At 36.1% G+C, this 27,985-nt stretch overlaps 1 protein-coding gene across 1 annotated transcript in view; it reads right to left on the bottom strand.

Moving 5' to 3' along the window:
* The window catches only part of RXFP1 (relaxin family peptide receptor 1), a 97,510-nt gene that overhangs the window by 4,955 nt on the left and 64,570 nt on the right, over nt 1-27,985 (bottom strand). The window contains 11 exon segments of the mRNA XM_078069364.1: nt 1,233-1,462; nt 3,251-3,322; nt 4,193-4,264; nt 7,531-7,602; nt 8,658-8,729; nt 11,062-11,133; nt 18,277-18,351; nt 18,939-19,010; nt 19,097-19,168; nt 22,924-22,995; nt 26,014-26,085. Coding sequence (XP_077925490.1) covers nt 1,233-1,462; nt 3,251-3,322; nt 4,193-4,264; nt 7,531-7,602; nt 8,658-8,729; nt 11,062-11,133; nt 18,277-18,351; nt 18,939-19,010; nt 19,097-19,168; nt 22,924-22,995; nt 26,014-26,085 — 953 coding nt within the window.

Here is a 27,985-nt window from a genome sequence, read left to right as displayed (position 1 = left end):
CTCTCCTCTACCACTCCCTCTGTTTGTGCTCTCTTGCTCTCTCTCTCATATAAATAAATAAATAAAATCTTAAAAAAAAAAAGTGGTCTATAGTCAGTATAATTTTGAAGGGCTTAAGTTATTTACCCAGAGCTGGTCTAAGCAAACCTGTTCTCTCTGATTCTCTCTTCCCATTTTTACATCTCTCTCTGTCTCTTTTTAGGCTCCCCCATGCCCAAAATCAGTTGTTAATGTGATGCACTATTTGGTGATTTTGCTTTTTAAGCAAACATTTCATATCAGAGAGTAGGTGAGATTTTTTGACTACATAGGCAATCTACACAAGGTTTCTGAAATCACATCACTGTATAAATCATAAAGCTGTCCCTAATCCTTAAACACTGAAGTTATATTCTAGCCTTCACCAGAGAAATTGAGCATACTCAAAATTTTGTAATTAACAATACAAAGTAGTAACTAATTTCTGACTTCTATTTCTTAGGTAGCTTGCAATGAATGAAACAAACATTAGACTTTGAATGAGCCTGGGGGGAAGACATGGACAGCACACATAAAGCAAAACATCATGTAGATTGATACTCGCTGGAGAAAGTATGAATACATTGTAGGCCACTTGACACAATGAACAGCCTGACCACTTGCTTATTTCTTGCTTATTTTTCTTTGTAGTCCTCATTTAACGCAGTACTCTGCAGTCACATTTCAAAAACTTAAAAAAAATTTAATACTATGTAAAAACATTTTCTTATTCAAATATTTCAAATTACGAATGGAAGAGATTTTAGTAGCACAGAAACCAGAAAAACAGCTATCAGTTAAGTCAATATCTATGATCCAGACATGCAAACAAAAAAGTAAATACAATTCTGAGTGTAAAAATATGACCGTGAAAAGTTGCCATTTTATTCATAGTAGAAGAGTTTATATGCTTTAACAAAACATGCCTTCAGAGAAGAAAACTAATGAACGAGATATTCTTTATGAGACAAAACTAATAAACAAGACCTTCATTAATCTGTGTAAGGTAACTGAATTTTCCCTGTTTCAAATACTTACTTTCCTTCTCACCAAAGTCATTTTATTTTCATTACAGTGAATGTGAAAACAACATATAAGCAAAAAGGAGAAAAATGTAAAATCTTGTAATTCTACCAGTCTGTTTACTTATTTTTAATACCAGTGTTTTTATGTATTTCAAAACTATAATTCTTCTTCAATCAGGAAATACTCACAGCAGAGAGAAATGATTGACATGGCATGTAGCTTGTTCTCAGACCTGATACAAGGTCTCATACAAATGACAAAGATGTTTCCAAAACATGTAACTGCAGATACAACCCAGACAAACACTCTCTGAATAATGTTTGCCAAGAGGTTTTCTAGAGATGAGATCCCATCAGTGTTTGGTTTACAGCTGCGAACATGGGGTGCATACCCACAGTACTGGAATTTCTTAAAATATCTGATGCACAAAGAGAAAGTTAAATAAGATTTTAAATTTAATTCAGTGTCACTATACATTCATATTTCTTTTCTACATTTTCTCAGTAGAAAGAAAATGTCTTAATATGAGGCTCACAGTCATGGAAAACATTAAGGATACTAAAGGTTTATATTTTAATTCTTGTGAACTTGATTTCACTGCAAAAGAATATGTGGGTCAGAGCAGCAAATAGGCATCATGAATATACAAGTGTGCGACATGCCTGAAAACATAAATAAACCATTAGCATGGGATCAAGAGAATTAATCCATCTAAGGGAACTTTTATTGGATTTTTAGTGTTTACGTAGCTCCTATTGTTGCTTCATCTAATCTTTTCAGCCCTCTGGGGAAGAGGAAGCCAAATGTTTTCTCCTCTGGCTTCTGAGGCTTTTCTATTATAGAAGTTATTATGTGAGCTGTACCTGCCTGTTCACATGCTTATCTCTCGACCAGATTTTGGTACGTAATAAGGTGTTCAATAAATATTTGTTGAGTTAATTTTTTCATCAATAGAGAGACCTCTCGTGTTGATGAAGACACTACCCAGATAACCAGTAATGGCTACTGTGTTACCAGCAACACCAACACCATTTATTGAGCATCTTCTAGGTATCAGGAATCAATTCTCAAATCAACTCCATGAGCAAGGTATTAGCATCACCATAGGAGGAGATGAATCTTCAGTGGAGGCAAATTATTTGCTATGAAATTTTCTAATAAATGTAGAAATTGGAGATCAAATTAGATCTTTTTGCCTCTAACGCTATGTACTCTGGCAAAAATTATAAACGATCATTATAGTATAGAGAGCTGGAGTAATGTAAGATAAAAGCTTGACAATTACAGTATATTGTCCTGTTTTTAACTCTTGCTGCCTGAATTCCTTAGATCTGATATGGTTTCTGCCCAATTCAAGTCTGTTCCTTGAGTTGTTTCGTGGGTTTTATGAGCTATACCATTTTCTCCCGATAAACTATGTTTGGCTTACATTAGTCCGAGTGGTATGTGTTGTGTGCAATTAAAGAAACTTTTATAAGCATCTCTCTGAAGAGTTATGGAAAACAAAAGAATGTCCTGCGTTAGACTTAAAATATAAGCAAAATTATAGAGTGATGTTGGCTGACATGACACTTTCTAAATTGTCGACACTTAATTACCCTGGCACGGAGATCATTCTAACCTCTGCTGTAAGACTGCATTCAATTAAAGAAAAATGTTTCCAAAGCATGGAATCAATGGTACCATAATACACACTGTTTGAATAAAAGATTTTTCAAAGCTTGCCATTTTATCCATACACACTTGCTCCAATCATGTCCTGACATTGGCAGCAATTTTTACTGAGGATTTCTCCATACTTTCCTCATTTACAGCAATTATTTATTTACAATTATTTTGTGTTGCTTATATAAGTTCCTATTTCTTCACCTGGTAACACTTAGACCATGTGTGCGAATTACTAGCTCATCAGACAAATATCACTATGTATGAATGGTATCAGTGCTAAGGAGAGCTTATAAGACTGAGTGTGTTCTCTTCACACTCATGTTCTCTGACATTTAAAAAATCACCTTTGATTCTACCAAACCATGGAACACTAAAAATCATCCCACCCAATAGCAACACTTCAAGAATAATATTGTTTAGGCAAATGAGTCGGCGGAAAATTTGATAGATTGGATGCATTGGGTATGGATGTATTAGCACAGTGCACGTGGAAACAAGATTGAAATCAAGGTGAAAAACAAGAAAAACATCTGCTTACATGTGAGAGAGATTCATTAGAGGTCTAAACATCCTGTGTTGGATATTTGAAATTTCAATTCCTTCCAGGCTGCTAAAAATATCAAATTAATTATCAAAATAACATATATCACAAGGGTGTAATAAAACGAGTTTTTGTGAAGGACAGTTAAATAAAATGCTGTCAGTTAACACTGATTGTGAACCAAACGTTAATGCTCAGTCTGCCCTATGCACTTACTTCCCCAACTCCTTTTTGATTCTGACATTTTTACATAAATATCTCCATTTGAATTTTTTTGATCCTTACAGATCATAACACATGCTTTGTGCATAGTAACTACTCAATAAGGGTTTGTGGAAAAAATGAACACACATTATCTTTTAGATAATATTACAATAGCAGAAAAGTTTGACATTTTTCTAATAATTTTTAAATAATATATTTTTTTCTAATAAGATGCCATTTTACTGAGAGAACATTTAAATTAAATGAACTGAAGTTTATCTTTTAAAGGCAATTCTTAGACCATAACAGATTTGTGTGTGTGTGTGTGTGTGTGTGTGTGTGTGTGTGTGGTGTAAGTACTGATTTATATAATCTAGAATATTGCATCTTTGGGATAACGATGGCTATAATAAAATCCTAGATACCAGTGCTAATGGAGAAATGAATATGCAGAGTTGCCTTCAGAAGATCAAAGCAAACAATCTAAGCTCATGGTGATTACAGAAAAATATAAAATCATTATCTGATTTTTAGTTTATAAACTTGTAAGATAAAACTATCTGTTTGTTCATAGTCTAGTGAGCACTCACATGGTTTCGTGGTGTTTAACTCATATCCTGGGAATAAAGCTTCTGATTTGAAAGATTGTATAAATTTTATTTTATAAAATTTATTAGCTATTAGTATATAAATAACAATTTCATCATAAAACTATCCCCATAGGTATATACTTACAGAGACTTGAGTTTGACAAGATCATCAAATTGATCTGCTTGAATTTTCTGGATTGGGTTATAGGAAAGATTCCTGTTTTTAAAAAAAAAGGCAGCAATAGGTCATTTCTAGAAACTGCTTAAGTAAAGAGAAAGTGTTATCTGTTGACTGGATTACTTTTAAACATTAACAAAAAAAGTGTAGTAACAACACTTGCCTTACAGAGTTCATCAAATATTTAAATGAATGAGTGGAGATAAAACACCTAGAATTGTGCCTGGCTCTTAATTAACACTATGATTTTATTAGTGAGTGGGAGCTAAGACAACATAAGAATGAAAGTGGACTTGTCAAGAAATGGCTCTCACCATAGACACAGTAGGGTGCTCTGCAAGAAACCACACATACCTCACCTTTTGCTTAAGATCTCATTTAGTTAAATGAAAAACAATCTCATTTTGTCAAAATTTGAACTGATGGAATCACCCTGAATACTTTTTACAATAAATCTTACGCCAAAGAGTGACATTTGTGCTAATGATTTGTGAGGCATGAAATGAGAAGTAAAAGGCTATAGCTGGGAACAAAGAGATAGAGACCAGAGTTACAGTGCCGCTCAATTTCGATAGAAAAGAATTTCAGAATCTTTGTAAAAAAAAAAAAAAACCTTGAGACAAAAATCATTGATTAAAGGGAGCTTCTCAGGGCAAATTCTCTTAGAGAAATTTATTCGAGTTTAGATCGTTAGTTAGGTGGGGAAGCTTCTGGGAGGCGGTGATTGTAGAAAGAGTGGAAGAATGACAATGAAAATTGAGTTGTATAAAGAAACAAAGTGGACTCAACAGTCTAGGACTAGAAGGAAACTATCTGAACACAATACCGGCCATATATGAAAAGCCCACAGCTAACATCATCCTCAATGGTGAAAGGCTGAAAGCTTTTCCTCCAAAATCAGTAACTAGACCAGGATGACCACTTTTGCTTCTATTCAACATAGTATTGGAAGTCTGGCCAGAGTAATTAGGCAAGGAAAAAAAAAAAGGCATTCAAATTTGAAAGGGAGAAGTAAAATTATCTCTGTTCACATATGACATGATACTGTATGTAGAAAACCCTAAAGATTTCACACACACACAGAATTGTTAGAACTTATAACTAAATGCAGCAAAGTTGCCAAACACAAAACTACTACACAAAAATTGAATGTGTTTTTATACACTAACAATGAACAATCCAAAACGGAAATGCAAAAGGTAATTCGATTTACAATAGCACCAACAGAATCAAATATTTAGGAATAAACTTAACCAAGGAAGTGAAAGACTTGTGTTTGAAAATGTTGCCAAAAGAAGTTTGAAAATGTTGCCAAAAGAAATTTGAAAAGACATTGTATGTTTATGGATTAGCAGACTTAATGTTGTCAAGATGTCAAACTCCCTGGGGCGCCTGGGTGGTGCAGTCAGTTATGCATCCAACTCTTGGTTTTGGCTCAGGTCTTGATCTCAGGGCTGTGATCTTGGGCTCCTGCGATTGAGCCCCAGGTCTGGCTCCACACTGAGTGCAGAGTCTGCTTAAGATTCTCTCTCTCCCTCTGCCCTCCCCTCCACTCCCGTGCTCTCTCTCTAAAATAAATAAATACATGTTAAAAAAAAAAGATGTCAATACTCCCCAAAGTGACCCATTGATTCAGTGCAATCTCTGTCGCAGTCCTAATACTTTTGGCATAGAGAGAAAAATCCATTCTGAAATTTGCATGGAATCTCATAGGAGCTTGAATAGCTAAAACAATTTTGAAAAAGAACAAGGCTGGAGGCTTAACACTTCCTAATTTCAAAACTTATTACAAAGCTACAGTAATCAGTACCAGGTAGTACTGTTACAAAGACAAGTGTATAGGCCAATGGAATAGGATAGAGAGCACAGGAATAAACCCTTATATATATGGTGTCAAGACTGTTCAGTGGGGGAAAGGACAGTCTTTTCAACAAATGGAGCTGGGAAAACCAGATTACTATCCACATACAAAAGAATGAACTTAGAACTTACCTTACATCATGTATAAAATTAACACAAAATGGATCAAAGACCTAAATATAAAAGCTACAACTATAAAACTCTTAGAAAAAAAACATAGGGGAAAAGCTTCAGGGCACTGGATTAAGCAATGATTTCTTGTATACAACACCAAAAGCATAGGCAATGACAACAAAATAGAAAAATTTGACTACATGTAAATTAAAAACTTTTGTATGTCAAAGGAGACTATCAACAGTGTAAGGGCAATTTACCGAATAGAAGAAAATACTTGCAAATCATATATCTGAAAAGGATTTAATATCTAAAATATATAAAGAATTCCTACAATTCAACAACAGAAATCAACCCAATTAAAAAGATGGGCAAAAGACTTGAATAGACACTTCTCCAAAGAAGATATATGGCCAATAAGCCCATGAAAAGATGTTCAACATCATTAACCATTAGGGAAATGCAAATCAAAACCACAATGACTTTCACATCCATTAGGATGAATATAACCCCCCAAAATAGAAAAGAACAAGTGTTGTTGAAGATGTAGAGAAATTGGAACACCCGTGCACTGCTAGTAGGAATGTGAAACGGTGTAGCTGCTTGGAAATCAGTGTGCTGTTTCCTCAAAAAGTTAACATGGAATTACCGTATGATCCAGCAATTTTACTTCTGGGGCTATATACTGAAAAGGATTGAAAGAAAGGTCTCAAACAGATATTTGTACACCCATGTTCATAGCATTACTCACAATAGCTAAAAGGTGGAAGGAACCCAAGTGTCCATTAATGGATGAATGGATAAACACAATGTGATATATATATATATATATCACATATATATATAACACACACATATATATGTCACATTATATATATAGTGAATTACTATTCAGAATAATATTATGAATTAATGCTATTATTCAGAATAATATCCAGAAATTCTGACACATGCTATAAAACGTATGCACCTTGAAGACATTATGCTAAGTGAAATAACCAGTCACAAAAGGTCAACTATTGAATGATTCCATCTATATGGGGTACCCAGAATAGTCAAATTAATAAAAACAGAACAGAGATGCTGGTCAGGGGAGGTGATAAGGAGATATTGTTTAATAGGTATGGAGTTTCAGTTTGGGAGGATGAAAAAGTTCTGGAGGTGGATGGTGGAGATGGTTGTACAACATGAATGTACTTAATATCACTGAACTGTATGTTTAAAATGGTTAAAATGCTAAATTTTGTGTTACGTATGTTATTACAATTTAAAAGATAAAAGACATTAAAACAAATAAAGAAGTGAAACGACAAAATTAGTATCAGTCTTACAATTGTGAGAGCTCCTTCAGATCCTTAAATACTTGCGGTGGAAGATTTTCAATCTTATTACTTCCTAAATCCCTAGGGAAATAATTGCAACCATGTCATATCAGTTTCTTAAGACTTTATTCATTGTTCTGTAATTTGTTAGGAAATGATTATACAACTTTTTAACAGTGCTGTTAGTGAGTTACACTAATTACCAGAAGTCTAAAAGTTTTAGAAAAGCGAGTGTAATGGGAAAATATAAAAATAATTTATCCCATTTCATCACTTCTTCAGAGACAAATGCTTGCTGATATTTTTCTATTTTCTAATTTAATTAATGTATGTGTTGTGCCTCTTTCCCCTTCCCTTCATTCCCTTCTTCCTTTTACATTAGAGTAGGACTATGATTTGGAGCCTTAATTTTTGCACAGTTCAAACCCAAGTTGTTCAAGGGTCGACTGTAGTGGCTAGTCCAAACTTTAGCAAAATCCAATTGAGAAAATTAATAGTAAAACATGAAAAAATTGTCTGAAGGACATGTACTTCATCCATTGCCCAACATATATTTTATTCTGATAATCAGCTACTATGTGCTCGGGCCACAAAGCTTTGGTTTATCAGAACGTTGTTTTAATGCCCTTTGGAACTGGGTCACTGATCTTAAAAAAAGGACAGTGTAGACAATTGATTTAACTTATGTCTGTCTTCCATTATTATAGGTTGGCATGTTATCCAAGGATGTCTAATTTCTTTGTGGATCCAAGATTATCTTTTATTTCCAGAATTAGCAAAGTATGTCTTTTTATCTTATAGTGTCTGAATCCTAACTCTTTAAGAAACTTAAAAACAAATATGCTGTTCCTCTCTAGCAGTGGGACAGAGTGATGTAGGATGTATTTTATTTATTAAATTTACCCTGACTTTATTATTTCTTTGTAGCTGTGTTTCCTTTATCTCATTTTCCTCAAGTAGTTATTATATATATATATAAATGTGTATTTTTGTAAGCTATATAGAGTTCATTTATGGCTCAAAGTACATACAAATAATGCTAGGAAAAGAGATAAATATTTCTCAAATGTATAAAAGCATATATGTGTAACAAGTTTGAACTAAAACCGTAGAAACAAAAGTCTTATCAAACTTACAATTCATCTAGCTTCTGGAGAGGTGCAAAAGTATTTTCATTTAGGTGATTAATTTCGTTTTTCCTCATTACCCTGAAAGTAAAAAGAAAAATATGTTGTGGCTCCTTGAGATAAGAGATAAATGAGTTTTTGGAGGGAAGATTAACAACCTGAAAAAAAAAAGATAATTATATATAGTGCATTTTCACATCATGTATTTTGTGGTATGGTTACTTACCCAGTCTAATTTTAGTTTTAAATTTCTCAAGTCTTTTAATGATGATAAAAGTAAAATATTATTCAAATTTTTAAGTGAGGTAGGGAAGAACTCTGCAAGGGAAATAGTGAAAATGTGAACCCTTGAGAATACAGACTGAACCTCATGCACCGGGAGCTGTATTAGAGTCGCCTCTTCTTCAGTCCGCCTAGCACGTCTCTAACAGAATACCCCGCGCGCACGCGCACAGTAGCACTCATATGCATCTGGTAGCTGATGCGACTTGGGGTGGAGTTGCCTAAGGATGTCTAATCTAAACTGGACCAATTCAGAAGATCTCTAGTTTGGGATGTTGAACCAGACTATATGTAATTCTTTTTTTTTTTTTTTTTTTTAAAGATTCGTTTATTTATTTGACAGAGAGCGCGAGAGCGCACAAGCTGGCTCCCAGCTGAGCGGGGAGCCCCCACTCCAGGCTCAATCCCAGGACCGAGATCATGACCTGAGCCGAAGACAGATGCTTAACGGACTGAGCCACCCAGTTGCCCCACAGACTGTATGTACTTCTTGACCAGTACATTTCTGCACTGATCTCATGTATTATGAGCCAGCATAAAGGGGTAACTCATGGAAAAGTTTTAAAATCCCGTGGCCTGGGTTGCTCAGTCCGTTAAGCGTCTGTCTTCGGCTCAGGTCACGATCCCAGCATCCTGGGATCGAGCCCTATATGGAGTTGTTTGCCCAGCGGGGAGCCATCTTCTCCCTCTACCTGCAGTTCCCCCTGCTTGTGCTCTCTCTCTCTCCGACAAGTAAATAAATAAGATCTTTTTTAAAAATGTCTTAAAATGTTTCCAATTCTTTAAATGTGTGATATTCTCAGAGGTTGGCCTTGTTCCATCTTGAAGTATTTATTTTCTCTCTGCTCTCCAAACCATTACCACCTCCTGCCAGTATCCCTAGACCAGAAAAGCACAGGCCCCTGCCAAGAGGAAACTCAAAAATGATTTCCTCACACAGAGGCTTCTTTAAGAACAAATAAAAGTAGAACAGCAAAGAAGTTGCAAGTTTTGGTCTATGTCCTTCAGGCGCAATTTGGTTTCTTTTGGGCAGTTAGTAGGAACTGTTTTGCATGACTGATATAAAGCATCCCGCACCTGAAGACTGCTGAGCTCACTGTGCAAGAGTTCAAACATCTTAGTGGCTTGAACTCATTGGAATGGGGGATGCATATTGGAGGAAAATTTTTGTTGTATCAGTGATAGCTATTGCATTGCCTGTACACAGAGGTCCTAGTATTATGTTTCTAGTATGGATTTCAAGATGGATTCTGGGATGTTTCCAGAAGGATTCTAGTACAGTGGTTTTCAAAGTTTTCCCCTGGTAACTGCTCTTAAAAACATTGGGACATAACATACACCCACAGAACCCGAGACTCAAGAAACAGTACATTTAATTACCTGAACTGCACTCTGATATTTCTATTCAATTCAATTAAACTTTGTTTCATTAAAAATGCAAGTCAGAAGACACCATATTGCTTTCATCACCCACTTGTGACTTTCAGCTTACAATTTGGAAAGCACTGTTCTGAAAGAATAACCCATAAATGAGGCAGTCGTGTTTTTATATTGAAAGAAGCTCCAGCATCCTTCGCTTTCATGGAAAAATCAGTGTGAGTTTAAAATAGGCCAGAAAGACGTAAGGAGAAATTATACTCAATAACATTCTGAAGTTTATCCTGATGTCCACAATTATATCTTCAGGGGTATAGACATTCTGCAGTATTTTAAAAAATTTTGGTTGTAATTAAATTTTTTCCGCAATCTTTACAGTAATAATTTGCAAAGGGCAAACATTCTTACAGATTAAGACTAACTTAGTGTTTCTCAAACTGAGATCCAAGGAGAGATTTTAGGTGGTCAATGAAAATTTCTTTCCATTAAAATGGGCATTATTTAAGTGTGAGAAAAACAGGTCTCATAAATAGAGTACTGTTGTGATGATCCATGCATGTTGTGAATCTTGATGAAGCTTGGTGTGAACTTCAATAATTTTGCCAATGCACTTCAGTTTCAGAAAACTTCAAGTCATAAGTGAACATTCGCCATAATTACTGTGCATGTTTATGCTAACTTATGTTCACATAAATGATTAATTTTGTTTGTAAAGATATTTAACATCACTTCAAAAGGATAAAACACTACTTACAAAACAGTTAAATTACTGCAGGAAATAAAAGTCAAATTTCTTAAATTATGGATATGGTTGCCTTCAAAGTCCCTGAAACATAAAAACAAAAATGATAAAGCTAAATTAATCATAGAAATAAATTGGTCAAGAATTATTTGCTTTCTCATAAAATATCTTTTTTTCACATGCTGTTTATTTCATACAGATTCCCACATGTAGCCACTTACATAAGAGCTGAAATAATACATATATGTAATGCTTCTTTTTCTGTGTTCATAGTAAAAATGTTTTGAGTCACACCTGTATCATATGTTCATATGGGTACATATGTTATCCTGAGAAATGTGAAGAGAATGAGAAGTCAAATTAAAAAATTTGTTATGATAAATATCCACTTCCTTACCAGAATTTAATAGTGATATGTGTTAAACCTCTGTCTACACCGCTCCCTTGTGGTATATTCAATAAAATCCTATCTCCTTAAAAAACGACAACCACCACCACAAAACATGTGTCTAGACTTACCAATGGCATTTCTCTAAGTGGTGTGAACCTATGTGCTGCCGAAGTCTGCAGAAGATTCTCATATTGCTGCAGAAGCTCCTGCCGTCAAAACAGTGTTTCACCTCTACGTCCCTTGCCTAAACACACCCTAGGAAAAATTCTCAATAACCTTTTACCACTGAGAACACCATTGTTTGCTTTATTATATTGCCACACAGGCTACACTGTCCTTGGTTTTCCAACTTCCAGTTCAGGGAGAAGCATAGAGACCCTACTTACACTCCCTTGCTGTGTGATGCTGTCACCAGCAGGAGTCTGGTCTGAGAAGTAAAACGTGTCAAAAAACGTATATTTTAGTGTCTCTTCTTTATGGTGATCATGAAGGCATTCTTTTATTGTCCCTGTTTTGTCTTATCGTTAGGTTTATGGTGGAAGTTTGTAGAACAGAGAGTTAGCCAAGGTTAGGGATATACTTTCAGGAGTAGGTCCTTAAATCTGTTCTGTCTACCCCAATACTTAGTTTTCTGGTCACCAAATAATATAGAGCTATTCAAGAACACTTGTGACTAAAGTATATGAGCTGAAGTATGACACAGGTGTTAAAATCTGCCAGGGAAACATGGGTAACATTAAAAGAAACACCTATATTCTGCTGGGTAGGCTACATCTGGAATAGTCAGTTCTATTTTAGGCATTGCAATAAAAATAGACTTTGACAAGTCAAGGCGTATCTGAACAATCTGGAAGACCAGGATGTAAGGGGCCTAGAAATCAAGTCAATTGAAGAAGAGGGTGTATTTGTGATAGAAAAGAGCAAAATAAGAGAGCTATATTTGAAGTCAGGCTGTAGAAGATATCATAGGGTTTTTCTATGTTGCATCAGGTTGCAACATTAGATTTACTGGATGAAGGACACAAAATATTTCAAATTTCAGCTCACAATCTAGTGTCCAGAGAATAATCTTATTATTGCTATAGATATTTAGCAGAGGCAATATACCACAACTCAAGAATTTTGTAGACAGGATTTCTGTACTATATGGAATATTGTATTAAGTTTTAAATCTTGATTCTAGATCATCCTTCTAAAGAAAAAATTCTATTATCCTATGAAATTGGAAACTAAGTACCTATAGTACTACTTTTTTTGGTCATTAGCTTTGGTCAAAACTTCTGGTCTCTCACAATATATATTGTCAGTGACAGAGACCATCCATTTCTTTCCTCTTTTACTGCTGTTACCAAGAATCTACCACCAGGTGGTGATGCTTTCTTAAGTCTCACAAAGTATCCTTAGGTGAGTTGATATATTTTTCTTGTTAGTTACTATTGTAACATCTTTTTTCCTATTAAACCAACAAAAATATTTAAGTTTTAATTTATATTTATATATATACTTATATAAATACATATATATAAGCATTAATTTACTAATTTGTAAAAATCAGTAAGAGGCACACCTCGAGGCATCATTTAGGGACTTTTGATTAAATTGTCAGTTTAGTTTAATTTTGAATTCATTTTAACCTTTATTGGGGAATTTGTTTTTGCTTTCTTCCTAAAATGAGAGGTTTTGGTCCTTGATACACAGGGATCCGGTTTGAGGCATAAACTTGAAAATTTTTTCTTTGATCTGAAGAACAACAATAACAACACCAAAAATCTTGCCTGTTTCTTCTCAGCTTCCTCTCTTATCCCCTAGTGGCATTCTAAACATGCAAATCTCCTTAACCTCTACTTCCTCCCCCTACCTCTGAAACATTTCTGACTCCTATTTCAAGGAGAAAATTGAGGTGATGAGGCAGGGAGAACCCGCTGACCTTCTACTCCACATCTACACACCAGTATATGCACTGGTCTCCTAGTCTCAAGAGGAAGAGATGACCCTTGTCCTGTTTTAAGCTAATCTCTCCATCTGTTTTCTTGAGTTTGGCTTATGTATGTGTATGTCCTAAAATATATTATCAATTTTGGTGAATGTTCTTTGGATGTTGTTTGCTTTCAGGTTTATATCTATGAATTAGGTGCAGGTAAGTCTGGCAGACACCCAGCCATAACAGCATAAATACATAACTACAGTTTGGTAGTCCAGGGCTAATTTGGTAGTTTTACAAAGTTGTTTCATGTTCACTTTTTACATGCCCTTGTCTTCATGGTCCGGGATGATGCTAAAGCTTGAGCCATCATATCCATGTTTTCTGGGTAAGGAAAGAGAGGAAGAGCCTGCCTATTTCTCCTTAGGGAGATTTCCCAGAAGTTCCACACTATACTTCTTCCACCTTATTCATTGGAGCTTAGTCATGCGGCTATATCAAGATGTAGGAAAATCTGGGGATGTCGTATTTTCGCTGGGCACACTCCTGTCCCAAATAGATCAGTTCTGTTATTGAAAAAGGACATTGCCATTTGATATACATAAATTAGAGTTAGCTCATTAGTTATGTTATTTAGTTCTTCATATTCCTTTTGGTTACTATATCAATTATTTGGTGCATATATATTTATAATGTAATTTCTTTTGTGAGAAATTGCACACTATAGCATTTAAATGTCCTTCTTAGTGTTGTTTAATGCAAATTGGCCAGAATTTTACATACTTAGATAAAAAAATATGATGTCTGTTTCTTTTTGTTTTTTTTTTTTTTGGTTTGCATCTACACGGAATACTTTAGACCAGCCTTTTATTTTTGATCTGTCTTAATCACTTAGTTATAGTTGTATTTTTTTTTTGTAAATAGCAATGAATTAGGTTTTGTTCTGTGAGCCAATGTGAAGATCTCTCTTTTTTTTTTAAAGATTTTATTTATTTATTTGACAGAGACACAGCGAGAGAGGGAACACAAGCAGGGGCAGTGGGAGAGGGAGAAGCAGGCTTCCCGCTGAGCAGGGAGCCCAATGCGGGGCTCGATCCCAGGATCCTGGGACCATGACCTGAGCTGAAGGCAGATGCTTAACCATCTGAGCCACCCAGGCACCCCCTCTTTTCTTTTTAATAAGTAAGTTAAACCCGCTTAAGTGTACTGATATGACTAATTTATCTGACTCCAGTCTGCTATTTAAAAATATTACCACATGGTTTTTATAGGTTAAAAAAACTCTCAACAAATTAAAAAAACTTTCTTTTAATCTTTAGAAAGGTTTGTATATTCTATTGGTTATCTTTATAATTATAACTTTACCCAATACATCGTATCTTCTCTTTCTTAGAGAATAACAATACTTATTAATTTCCTATTATAATTTATATTATAAGCAATGATAAAAATGAGAATATATTGTCTTCATTTCTGCTCCTTTACTTTTCTTCCACCATATGATTTTGATCAGTTATATGCTTTTTATTAATGTTTGCCTTAGGAATATCAAATATCTACATATTGGTAGATTTGTTGGTTTTAAGCGATGGATTTTGATTCCTGGATATTTTTGTTTATAGTTCCATGGTTATCGCTTTATTCATTTTGAAACTGTTTACTCATCTAAGATTATTATGTCTTCTTGCTGAATTGACCCCTTTATCATTGTGTGATATCCCTCTTTATCCCTGGTTATAGTCCCTGTTCTAAAGTCTATTTTTTCAATATTATTTTGTAGATGATAAAGTTCCTTCTCATCCATGCCAAGGGAGCAATGTTGTTTTGTGGCTTTCCATAGCCTAAGCATAATCTTGTTGGAACAGAATCGTAATATATGTACTCTTTGGTGACTTTTTCTTTATAATTCATATTACGTTCTTGAAACTGAGCCATGTTGATTGAAGTAGGGCTAGTTCATTCATTCTAAATGCTGTGTGTGTATCGCATTTTATTTTTCCATCTGGGTCCATGTCTTCCAGCACCTTGCTTCAAAACGTATTTTATTGTTTTCTATAATTTCAAATTCTTCATATTAGCTTCTCTTGCCTATAAATGAACCTACTTCATCTCCCATCAAAATAAGCTTAATTTACTCTCTTGATCTTTAGTTCACCTTTGGCTATTGCCCCATCTGTTCATGGGCTTATTTATTACTTATATTTCTAACTTTTTGAATTTCCAAACTTCAATTGTGGTGTTTACAGTTTTTATTTTTTGCTTTGAAAGAACTATAATAAAGGTTTTAATCTGTTGTCTGTCATATATCTTGCAAGCATATTATCCTGGGCTGTCATATGTCTCTTATTTTATGCATATTTTTCCACTAAATCAGTTAAATAATTTTTTTTTTACCAACACATCTAACAGATTTTTCAGTTTATACTTTGCTAAATAAAAGTTCATGTGCAAGGTAAAGGTATTGTGATTAGTTTTAAAAGAACTGAATATTTATAAAGCAAAAATTATTATTACTAGCACTAAAATTGGGATAATACTATCAGGAATGCATATGAGATGACTTGTTTGGATAGTTAAAATTTAAAGATAGTAACTTTAGTGATGAAATTGTAAAAAGTCTGCCTCTATAGTAGTAAATCTTTTTTTTAGATTTATTTATTTATTGTATTGTGAGAGAGAAAGAGAGCTGGCATGTGGGAGTAGGGGGAGGAAGAGAGGGGGAGGGAGAGGGAGAAGGAGAGAGAATCTCAAGCAGACCCTGCGCAGAGCATGGAGCCCTACCTGGAGCTCGATCTCAAGACCCTGAGATCATGACCTGAGCTGAAACCAAGAGTTGGACGCTTAACCAGGGGTGCCTGTGTGACTCAATTGATTAAGCCTCCGACTCTTGATTTCGGTTCAGGTGGTGATCTCATGGTGGTGGGATCAAGCCCCATATGGGGCTCACAGTTCAGTGGGGAGTCTGCTTGGGATCCTCTCTCCCTCTCTCACTGCCCCTCCCCCCACTTGCGCACATGCTCTCTCTCTGAATCAATAAATCTTAAAAAAAAAAAAAAGTTGGAAGCTTAACCGATTGAGCCATCCAGGTGCCCCTTTAGTAATAAATCTTAATTATTTAAAGGCACCTGGGTGGCTCAGTTGGTTAAGCATCTGCCTTTGGCTCAAGTCCTCATCCTGGGGTCCTGGGATTGAGCACTGTATGGGGCTCCCTGCTCAGTGGGGAGTCTGCTTCTCCCTCTGACCCGCCCCCCCAGCACACGTGTGCTCTCTCTCTCTCAAATAAATAAATAAATAAAATCTTTAAAAAAATAGAGTTTTATCTGAGATGTAGATTTGGCTGCCTTTTAAAAAGCAAAGGAAATGCTTATTAATGTATTGCATAATATCTGCTACATTTGCTTCTGGTCTCAGCGCATGAATTTTTAATTGCTAATTTACTTACGTAAATATTAATCAATTTTGCTTTATTACTAAGTTTGGATTACTGAGCATGTAATAACTGTTTAATGTGTTCATTTGAAAAAAATTTAATTACAACAAAGGATATTGAACTTAATTTGCTCTTTTCTTGAATACTTTAGCTTGTCAACAAGGGGGGTACTATGCTGTCATACCAAGATGCCCTCTGGACTCAGTAATGATTCTGGGGATGTTTGTCTTCCTCTAAATAGTTCCAAACTAGTGTGTTTTGAATTATTATGTCTGCTTTTTATAGCACTTCCCACTCCTGCTTTACTATCAGGTTGAGAGTTGTCACTTCACACTAATGTTTTGAACTTATCTTTCCCCTCTACTTTTTTTTTTAAGATTTTATTTGTCTATTTGTCAGAGAGAGAGAGAGAGAGAGAGCACAAGCAAGGGGTGAGCGGCAGGCAGAGGGAGAAGCAGGCTCCCTGCTGAGGAAGAGCCCAATGCAGGACTCAATCCCAGCACCCTGTGATCATGACCTGAGCCAAAGGCAGATGCTTAACGACTGAGTCACCCAGGTGTCATTTTCCCCTCTACTTTTAATCTGGCTCTTCTACTCTGCTGTGAGCTTAGAAATCAAGCAACAAACAAAACTTCTGAGAATTTCCTACAAAATGAGAGACAGCGGAAGTTTTCATATAATACTGTATATGTGGTTTATTGATTGAACTTTTAAATAGTTATTTTGGTTACTTATTTATTCGTTTTTACCTGCATTTTAAAAAGGCAAATTTGGGGCGCCTGGGTGGCTCAGTTGGTTAAGCAACTGCCTTCGGCTCAGGTCATGATCCCGGAGTCCCGGGATCGAGTCCCGCGTCGGGCTCCCTGCTCGGCGGGGAGCCTGCTTCTCCCTCTGACCCTCCCCCCTCTCGTGTACTCTCTCTCATTCTCTCTCTCTCAAATAAATAAATAAATCTTTAAAAAAAAAATAAAAAATAAAAAGGCAAATTTACCGGGTAACGGAGCTCTGAATAGGTAGAATGATACTTATTACCATAAGCAAAGTTACTGTAAACATTTCAGTGAAACATATTCTATTGTGATTAGACTTCAAAAATAAATTCTAAGTATCATATTCCCATGAGGCAGAATTTAGGAATGAGACTAAAGTGACTCAGTCTTTCTGTATCAAATTAATAGGTGAAAACAGACCGACAGAAGGAAGGAAGAAAGAGATGTTCTATAGCTGCTGGACATCCCTTCTGTCTTTCTTCTTCCTGCCTCCAAATTTTTTTTGTGCATGTGGGAGGTGTTTTATCTTGGCGAGAGTCTAGAGGAGTTAGTTTAGACAATGGGCACGTTTAATAACAAAACCATGCTAAAGTAATTTGAGGAAATGTGATATGACATTAACAACCTATAATTTTTAAAAACCCAATATCCAAAATGAGCTAGGCAAAACCAGGAAAGTTAGCTGACATCTTTAAGAAAAGGTTCATCAACTTACAGCCACTGCAGTCTTGGCATGTGCTGGCAAAGAGGTTTATCTGGTAACTGGGTAAGGACGTTATTCATCAATGTTCTGAAAAAGAAACGAAAGAAAAGAAGTCACATTTTTCTGGTTCTTTTCTCATCTTAAGTCAAACATGGTATTATCAGTATCCTTTATGAAACTGCAAAAATCTATTAAGTTAGTTGTCTTCTCTTTTTTTTTCTGTAAGTCTTGTTATATTTAAGTGCTTGTTAGTAATAAAATTCGACAAATGATAGTTGTCATATGGAGGAAGCAGCAATGTTAGTAACTGAAAGAAAGCCTGTGCCCTTCAAAAGTGGGTAGTGAGAAGGAGTTGATTTTTGATTAATGTTATTTTTCTTTACCAAGAATAATACCCGGCAGTAATGGTGTGCTTGAGAATATTTCAATAAAATATGCCAGTAAGGCTGTATTTAGTTTTGATGGGCTGATGTCTTAGAAGACAGAAGATCTTATAAAAATCATTAAAACTACAAAATAGCCTCACAGAAAATGATTAAAAGATGGTTTGTAGTTGGAAAGGCCTTTTTGGGGCTTTAACAATTCCATATTTAATGCTGTTAAACTTAAAGCAGTAATTTTTTTTCATGTCTTTTCCTTCAATTGAAATATTTGCTTTAATTTTTAGTACTTACAAGAAAATAAGAGAATTTAGTCCATAAAATGTTAGTGGGGAAATTCGACTGAGGTGATTATCTTCAATTATCCTGCCAGCCAGAAGAAAAAATTGATTCACTTATATATTTAGAATATAAAAACTAATACTATAAAATGCCACGTAAATTAAACATACAGCCATTCTAGTCTGTGGAGATCTTCAAAAACACCCGGCTTCAAGAAAGTTATTCTGTTATGACTGAGATACCTGAAAAAAGAGAAATGACTCCAATAAATGTGTTACCTTCTTTTTTTCTTGATTTTTTAAAGATTTTATTTTTCAGTAATCTCTACACACAATGTGGGACTCAAACTCACAATCCTGAGATCAAGAGTCGCGTGCTCTTCTGACTGAGCCAGCAAGGCACCCCAAATGTGTTACTTTCTTGGTATCTTACAATAAGGAAAGGAAAAACAAGAATCATCCATCTTAGATTTTCTTATATGCTATTCTCATCACACCTTTTCCCTTCTTTTGGGTCTCTAAAAGGTCTTTGTCACTTACCTTTTTATGTCTAGGTTTTAGTTCCCCTTTAATCAATCAATCAATCAATCACTCTATTCATTCATTCACCTATGCCTTTACTCATCAAATTGTTTTGCGCACCTACTCTGTGGCACTATCATCCCTTTCTCTGAGGGGCTTTGAGTCTAGAGGGAAGACAGAATATGAACAAGTTATTATAGTAACGTGGGGAAAAGAGAGAAGTTTATAAGGTATGGCTGTTCTGACGTTGCAGCGGAGAAGTTGGCTTTGTTGGGGGTGGGGAGAGCAGAGCGTGGAGGAGTCGGGACACAGAAGCCTTTACTAAAGGGGGCACAATTGGATGAACGGAGATTTGGATGAAGATGTCATTCGCAAAACAAAGAATGGGTAGGAGTTCACATAGGCAGAGGAGATTGCTTATGCAAAGGCAAGAGGTCGGAGAGAGAGCAACAAGTGAAGGGATCACCAGGCATTTCAGTGCAGCCTTACCATGAAGGGGCTGGGAAGAGAGACTGAGGATGAACCTGGGAGGCAGGTGGGGGTCTGTTCTGGGAAAAAAGGACACTGCATGCCTTACCAAAGAGTTTGACCCCACCTTACCTACCCAACTTTACTTCTTATCCTTCTGCAGAGTGAACCAACTCTGTTCTGTTACGTTGATCTCGCCCTCCCTCCGTGTTTATTCCTACCTCAGTCTCTTTAGGACAGCAATGCGCTGCCTGACTCTGCTGTCAGCTTGAGTCCTGGCTTTGCTACTTATTAACAGTGTGACCCTAAGCAAGCCGTTAACTTCTGAAAGCCTCAGTTTCCCCAACTCTAAAATGGAGGTAATATTAGTACCTGCTTTATTGGGTTGTGGTAACATTGGAGGCAATGTATGTCATAATCACTCAGTACATATTTATTACAACAGCACCTCTGTTCATGCCTACAATTCTGATTTCTTTCCTTTTTCCTCTCTGCCTATGATTCATATGCAACTTTTAGTTGAAATTTTACTTCCACGGATACATGGACCACACTGATTTCTCTCTTTTCTCCATTCTGACAGTTTTTAGAGTTGACATCTTATAAAATTTCTCCTGCCGGCTGTCTCCCCTGTCTCCAGCAGGTTTGACTTTTGCTTAGGGATAGCAAGAGATGGTGCCCTGTATTAGAACCACTTCTTTCCCTCCCCTGTAAACCTGGAACCCCATTTAGGCACAGGAAGGGTAAAGAATAACTACAACACCTCTCATGACCACCTCAGGGCTCTCCTTTATTTATTTATTTATTTATTTATATTTATGTATTCATTATTTATTTGTTTACTTGTTTTTTCTTTCAAGATTTTATTTAAATTCAACTTAGTTAACATAGAGTGTAGTATTAGTTTCAGGAGTAGAATTTAGTGATTCATCACTTGCATATAACACCCAGTGCTCATCCCAACAAGTGCCCTCCTTAATGCCCATCACCCACTTACCCTTCCTCCCACCCCCTCCCCTCTAGCCACCCTCAGTTCCCTATAGTTAAGAGTCTCTTATAGTTTGCCTCTCTCTCTGGTTTTATCTTATTTTGTTTTTCCTTCCCTTCTCCTCTGTTCATCTGTTTTGTTTCTTAAATTCCACATATGAGTGAAATCATATGGTATTTGTCTTTCTCTGACTGACTCATTTCCCTCAACATAATACCCTCTAGTTCCATCCACGTCATTGCAAATGGCAAGATGTCATTCTTTTTGATGGCTGAGTAATAATCTATTGTATATATATACACATTTTCTTTATCCATGCATCGTTTGATAGACATTTGGGCTCTTTCCATATCTTGACTATTGTGGACAGTGATACTACAAATATTGGAGTGCATGTGCCTCAGAGGTCTCCTTTTAAAGCCAATAGCAATCCCCTAGGTACATTTGACCCACTCCCATATCCTATACCCATCTGTTTAGCCCAATCCTGTTTATTTTCCTGAGTCATCCTTCACTGCTCCAGACCCCAAATGGTCACTCGTTTCAGTGAATCTTTTTTTTTTAGATTTATTTTATTTATTTATTTTAGAGAGCAAGAGAGTGAGAGAGAGCATGTGCACGCACAAGTGGGGAGAGGGGAATAGGGAAAGGGAGAGAATCTCAAGCAGACTCCGCTCTGAATGCAGAGCCCAGTGAGGCTGGGCTCGATCCCACGATCTGAGATCATGACCTGAGCCAAAATGAAGAGTCGGACGCTTAACTGACTGAGCTGCCCAGGCGCCCCTTTCAGTGAATCTTAATAGCGGTTTTGATCTGAACAACACAGGTTTAGGATTTAATTAAGGAACTTCTTTTCATCATTCTTTAATTGTTGTGTGCATACTGGTTTTGTTTCCCCACCCTAGATCGTAAGCTTCTGGACTGCAAGAGGCATGCCTCTCTCTAGTGGTAACATAGCCCTTTACCTGAAACATTCAGGTGTAAGCCGCTGGAAGGCAGCCTGTCTGACTTACCTTTCTATCCCACCTCCCCATGGTGTCTAGCTGAAAAATTACACACTATAAGGGCTAATGAATATTTATGGAAGAATGAAAAGCAGGAATCCAATGATTATCGCTGATAACCTGGAAGTATGTAACATCTTTAACAACCAACCAAACAATATTCCAGTGCTATGAGTAACCATGGAAGGAGATGGAGGACCCTTTAAAATTTGTGGTACTATTCTTCACATCCGTTGAACTTTATACCAAATCTGGACTATCTTTCATATCCATTGAACATTAAACCAAGCAGAAGTTTTGAACAGATTCATGGGGGATTAGAGAGATAGTCAGGAGTCTAATGGGAATGAATCCAATATCGACTTTGGGTGATTTGCCAAGACAGGAAAGAGCAGGGATGGGATAGAAGGGAAGAGGACTTGGCAAAAGTGGCTACTCTTAAGACATTGAGTCTCCAGGGCCTTTCTTCCATTTTGCTAGTGAAATGATTAGACAGCCTTTCCTCAATCCCAAACCCTCATGCCACAAACTAGGAATCTGACTGGAATGAGTTTCTTGGATTAGGATTAAAAAAAGTGGTATAAGATAGAAAGCAAGGGGGGCAGAAATAGAAATATAGGGAGTTGTTGATTTATGCGAGTTTTGGTTATACTTCCATGCCATTACTTCTTACAGGAGGTTAGGTTCAGCTGCTTAGTAAAACTCAGTGAAATGGAACTTTGAGAAAGCCGATTTTAAAAAGCTTTGCTAACTACAATGAAATATTACTTCATACCCATTAGGATGGCTGTTTTAGAAAAAAAAAATCCCCAAACAGCAAACCCCCAGAAAATAAGAAGTATTGATGAAGATGTGAAGAAATAAGGGCTGTTGAATTCAGGACTCATGCAGAAGCTTGTCTGAGTCGGAACCCCAAGGGCACAGGGCTGTGCTGACCCTTCTGTGGATGTGGGCAGGAGGGCTGTGTGCAATGGACAAACTGTGGAATGGGCAAAGTAATTGGCATGGGTACTTACAGTTTAGTAAGACTGTAGAGTCCTCTGAACGCATAGATGGATATGGATCTAATCTTATTGTTTTGCAGGTACCTGTGGAGAGAATTATAAAAAAAATCATAATGAAACAGAGTTTCAGTTTTGCAAGATGTAAAGAGCTCTTTGGATGGGTGGTGGTGCCTGTAACACAATAGGAATGTATTTAATGGCTCTGAATGTACCTTGTAATTGGTTAAGATGGTACATTTTACATCCTATGTATTTTAGCACAATAAACATTTTTTTTAATTAAAAAAAGGTAAACATAACACAATAAGTTAGGGAAACTAGATATCATGTCATTTTGTTTTGCTATTAAGTTCGGGTATGATTAGGCAAGTTTTATTTAGAAATTCTAGTTATAAAGATGAACATGTAATAGTTAAAATTTAATATTTGAATTTTCTATAAGTAAAACTTTAATGCACAGTAAAGCACTCAATAATCAAACAGGCCCAGAAGTCAGACTTTTTAACATTTCCTGCTATAATAGGAAGATCGGCATTTAGCAAAGAGCTGGCAAAAGTACAAGTATGTGATATCTTTAAGGCCTTGGATCATATTTTATGGTAATCACAAATCTGCCCAACAAGTCAGCTTTAATTTCATTAATTTGACACCCCAAGCCTTGCTCCAAAAAGTGTTTGAGGAAGCTTATAAGGAGTATTTATGGCAAAAGAAAAAAATGAAGTAAAAAGACTCAGGACTTGAAGAATATAAATTAGACTGGCATGTCAAGACAAGAATGCAGTCTTAAATAGTTAACTAGTCATCCAGGATGATTGGCCTTGGGTTAACTGGAGGTCAAAGGAAATAGGTACCAGAGCGCAAGCAAATGCATCAAATGCACCCTTGCAAAGCTTTGTACCTCTGCGTGTACTGGCCCCAGGTTGTAAGAAATGACAAAGTAAGGGCTTTGAGCCTGACTTCTTGTTCTGAATACAGGTCATCATTGTCCTTTAGGGCGTTCTGAAGTTTATATATATATATATATATATATATATATATATATATATAAATATTAGGAGCAATAAGGAAGAAACCAATATGAACACATTTTTTAAAAAAAGATTTATTTATTTGAGAGAGAGAGAGAGAGAGCGAGCATGGGGTGGGGGGGCAGAAGCAGAGGGAGAGAGAATCTCCAGCAGACGCCCTGCTGAGCACAGAGCCCACTCGGGCTCGATCTCACAACCCTGAGATCATGACTTGAGCCAAAATCAAGAGTCGGACACGGGATGCCTGCGTGGCTCAGTTGGTTAAGCATCTGCCTTCAGCTCAGGTCATGATTCCAGAGTCCCAGAATCAAGCCCCGCATCAGGCTCCCTGCTCAGTGGGGAATCTACTTCTGCCTCTGACCCTCCCCCCTCTCATGTTCTCTCTCTCAAATAAATAAATAAAATCTTAAAAAAAAAAAAAAGAGTTGGACACTTAACCAACTGAGCCACCCAGGCAACCTCAGTGTGAACAAATTCTTAGTTAATTAGAAATTTTGACTAAAAGGGGTTCCCTATTTCTCGAACATGCAAGAAAACCTAACTTTGATTGTAAAAATGTTATTATTAAATTTATTATGCTTTTAACAATTTCACAGAACATGCTGTGGTTCCAATTACATAATAGGGAATGCATCTTTTTCACTAATACACAGAGAAGCTTTAGCATGTATTTATTTGTTTCTAAGTATTTTAATGATCAGTGATTAATAGACTGTATTGCATGGAGGTTGAGCAAAGCTATATCTCTAATAATCAGGTAGAATTTTTTTTTTTGTAATTAGGCTATTTTGATCTACCAGTTAAAACAAACTGGCTGTTCAAGAAGTAATTTGGGGCGCTCGGCTGGCCCAGTCAGTAGAGCACATGACTCTTGATCTCGGGGTTGTGGGTGTGAGCCCCACTTTGGGTGTAGAGATTACTTAAAAAGAAAATCTTTAAAAAATTAGTTCAATGTTTATTGTGTAAAAATACTAAACTACTGTGTTATATAAGCCTGAATTTTGATACCTAAATTGGGAGTATTAACGCCTTTCAGACATGTGGACGTAAGGTGGTGCTACGGATCCGAAAAATCCTTCGGTCTCCAAAAATCAGAAAATAGAATAGCCGAAGCAGCCTCTTGAAGTTTTTACATAAGGCCTAATTTTGAAAAGCTCTTCTCTGCTGACTGTTAAACATCCAGAATAAAGTTTTGAAAGCCATTTTTATTGAAATTTTTATTTTTTTAATATGAAACACACTTTGTTGCAGATTATCTGGGTTTTGAGTACATTTCATTGGATGAAGTAGATTAATTTTTCTTCTGATTTTGCTCTATTTCTATTTGTTTTCTTAAAGAAGAACGTACAGATAGATATAGATCTATGTGTGAGGTTTCTTCAGTGTAAAACCAGAACTAAAACCGACACAGGTATGAAAATGAAACTAGGAATTCTGGGATGTTTTCTAGTTAGCATGATTCAGGCACAGGATATTTAAACCCAACAGTTCAAGTATGATATGATTTAGTCACAGAGTTGGACTAAATAACAGGTAAACATACCCCGGGCCATTATGGATTTTTGGAGTATACATGAAAATGCTGAACTGATGGGAACCTAGCACGTCAGATACTACTTGAGGCGAAAATAAAACAAGCTGCACGGCAGATACGAAAATGGAATGAAGTCCCCCAAACAACATGCTCTGGGGTTTCAAACCACCACAACTTGCTCTCTTAGCTGGAAGGCAGCTATGCTCACTACTATACCACCAACGCAGATGCTCTCTTAGCTGGAGACGGAATTTGCAAACGTGGAAGAAAATTCTTCACAGGCTAGTGTGTGGCAGGAGAACTCAAAACTTACGTGCTCCAGTTTTTTTGGAAATAAGTATCTGTAACTTTTCTAGAATGGCTTCTAGAACTCCTCAAAAAAAAAGAGTTGCCTGGTAGTCTCTAGCTAACAGCTAAATAATTTCCTGAGGAGGCATTAGACTTAAACAATGGTGTAGTGCTGGTCCGTGCAGAAGGGGGAAGAGATAGGCCAAAACAATGTGAGTTAATTTTAACACTGGGAATTAAATTTTTTCTTACAGCTGCTGAAGATTATGGTACTTCTTGAAGCCATCAGGAGGAAGCTTTCTTATTAAGTTCCACTGAAGTGACCTGAAATAAATGTAAGTTGTGGTTCTTAAAGTGTTTTTTTCTTTACTTTTATACTACAACAGTATAAATAATTATAAGCTTTATTTACTTTAGCACCAGCCTTCAGGAAACATTTTATTTCATGATGTTACTCTCATATCCACAGTACCATTTGAACTAGGTCTAACTGTTAGTTTGGTATTATTACAGATATTTATCTTTTCTTAAATTTAGGTTACAACATTGTCATTCTAACAAAACACAAAAGTAATGAAACTGGGAAAACAGTTGTCAGTTACATTTTCCTTTCCTCTTTTTATTTAACAGACACTAGAAAGCATCTCGTTTTTGAAGTGGCAATAAAAACAGTGTGTTCTGTTTAAAGCACATTCAAGAACTTAAGTAATTTGATATTCTTCAATATTGCATTGCTCACATCCCACTACCTTTACTTCCTTTCAAAATTCTTTATGAAGGCAACTGTCAATTGGTAAGTACAACTGAACCGTCTTTATTCAATGTGATTTCATTTCAATTTCTAGTAAATTGTATAGATTCACTTGAATCACAATTTGATATGTAGCTTGCCGCAAACCAGGTCCACATAATTGTGGTTGTACTGGGAAGGATTTTAATTTTTTAAAGAAAAGCAATGTGAGGTAGTAGGGAAAAAAATTAAAGAAGCAAAAAAACCAAACCAAACAGAACAACACCCAAACCATTGCAGTTGGAGTCTCTTGCATGAACCATACATAATCTTTCCTTGTCAGTCTCTTTAACTGTGAAAGCATCTGTTTGTACTAAATGACCTGTAATAATATAATGCAATTGTTACTGTCTTTATATAATACGATGGAGCAGATGCTCCTTGTGAAGTGAACAATAGACTGCATTGTGTGCAGGTTGTCCGCTGTGGGATAAACCTTTGGAGATGCTTGATAGGCAAAAAGGACTCAGGTGATGACCACATCGTACAGTAGGCGCTACCAGTGTTAGTTGTTATGTTGCTTTGGACCAGTGCTGCTTAAACTTGATAATGAAGACTTCTTAAGGCAAAATAGTTTCTCAGACTCCTCAGGACACAGTTTTGGAATCTAATTTGAGAAACGCTATTCTAGAGTTTAGGAGACCATGTATTCTCAATGGGTATGTTATTGCTCCAAGGTGTGAAAACCGGTTCTTAAGGAGGGAAAAAACATCTTACCTTTTTAAATGGATGAAGAACAGGTATACATAAACAGAGATACTGTATATGTGTTCTATTAAAATTTCACAGCAGGGGACAAATAGGAAAAAATGTCTAAAAGGGCTTGGGGGGGCAGTAATGAAAAGAAAAAAAATTTAAGAAACACTGTTCTGGACTATACATAGCAGTCACTTAGTGGTTTTTAATGAATGAATGCCAAAGGCTGATTAACTACGAACTCTCTCTTGAAATCTTTCTTAGCTGCCAGGCGATCACTAAATGTTCTTTCATTCCTTATGTTAGCTAATTGAGAATTCCTGTTCTACTAATCATTCTTCCTTGGCTTGGATCTTCAATTCTGCTTTACATCATGTATTACATGTTTGTGTTGTATAAAAATGAACGGTTGAATATTTGAGTTTGATTTAAAAATATGGATTAAGCTTAGTGTGTTTTCAAAAATGTGTTCATTCATTCATTCATTCATTTTCTCAACATATGTTGAATTCCATTTGCACTTTGGAAGAAAAGGATAATGTCACTGCTCTTAAGAAGCTTATACTCTATTTGGTTGACAAAGAACATATTTTGTCTATAAATAGAGAGTTTTCTTTGGACCATGACTTCAGTTTTATAGCCCAGGGCTAAAAAGGCCATCATCTTGTTTTATTTTTATTTTATTTATTTTCTTTTGACTTCAATTAAAAAACAGTGTTTAGAGCTTATTATATTCCA

The sequence above is a fragment of the Halichoerus grypus genome, chromosome 3 (assembly GCF_964656455.1).
Source record: "Halichoerus grypus chromosome 3, mHalGry1.hap1.1, whole genome shotgun sequence".
NCBI lineage: Eukaryota > Metazoa > Chordata > Mammalia > Carnivora > Phocidae > Halichoerus > Halichoerus grypus.
Note: the sequence above shows the minus strand (reverse complement) of the source record. Positions and strands in the feature narration are given on the sequence as shown.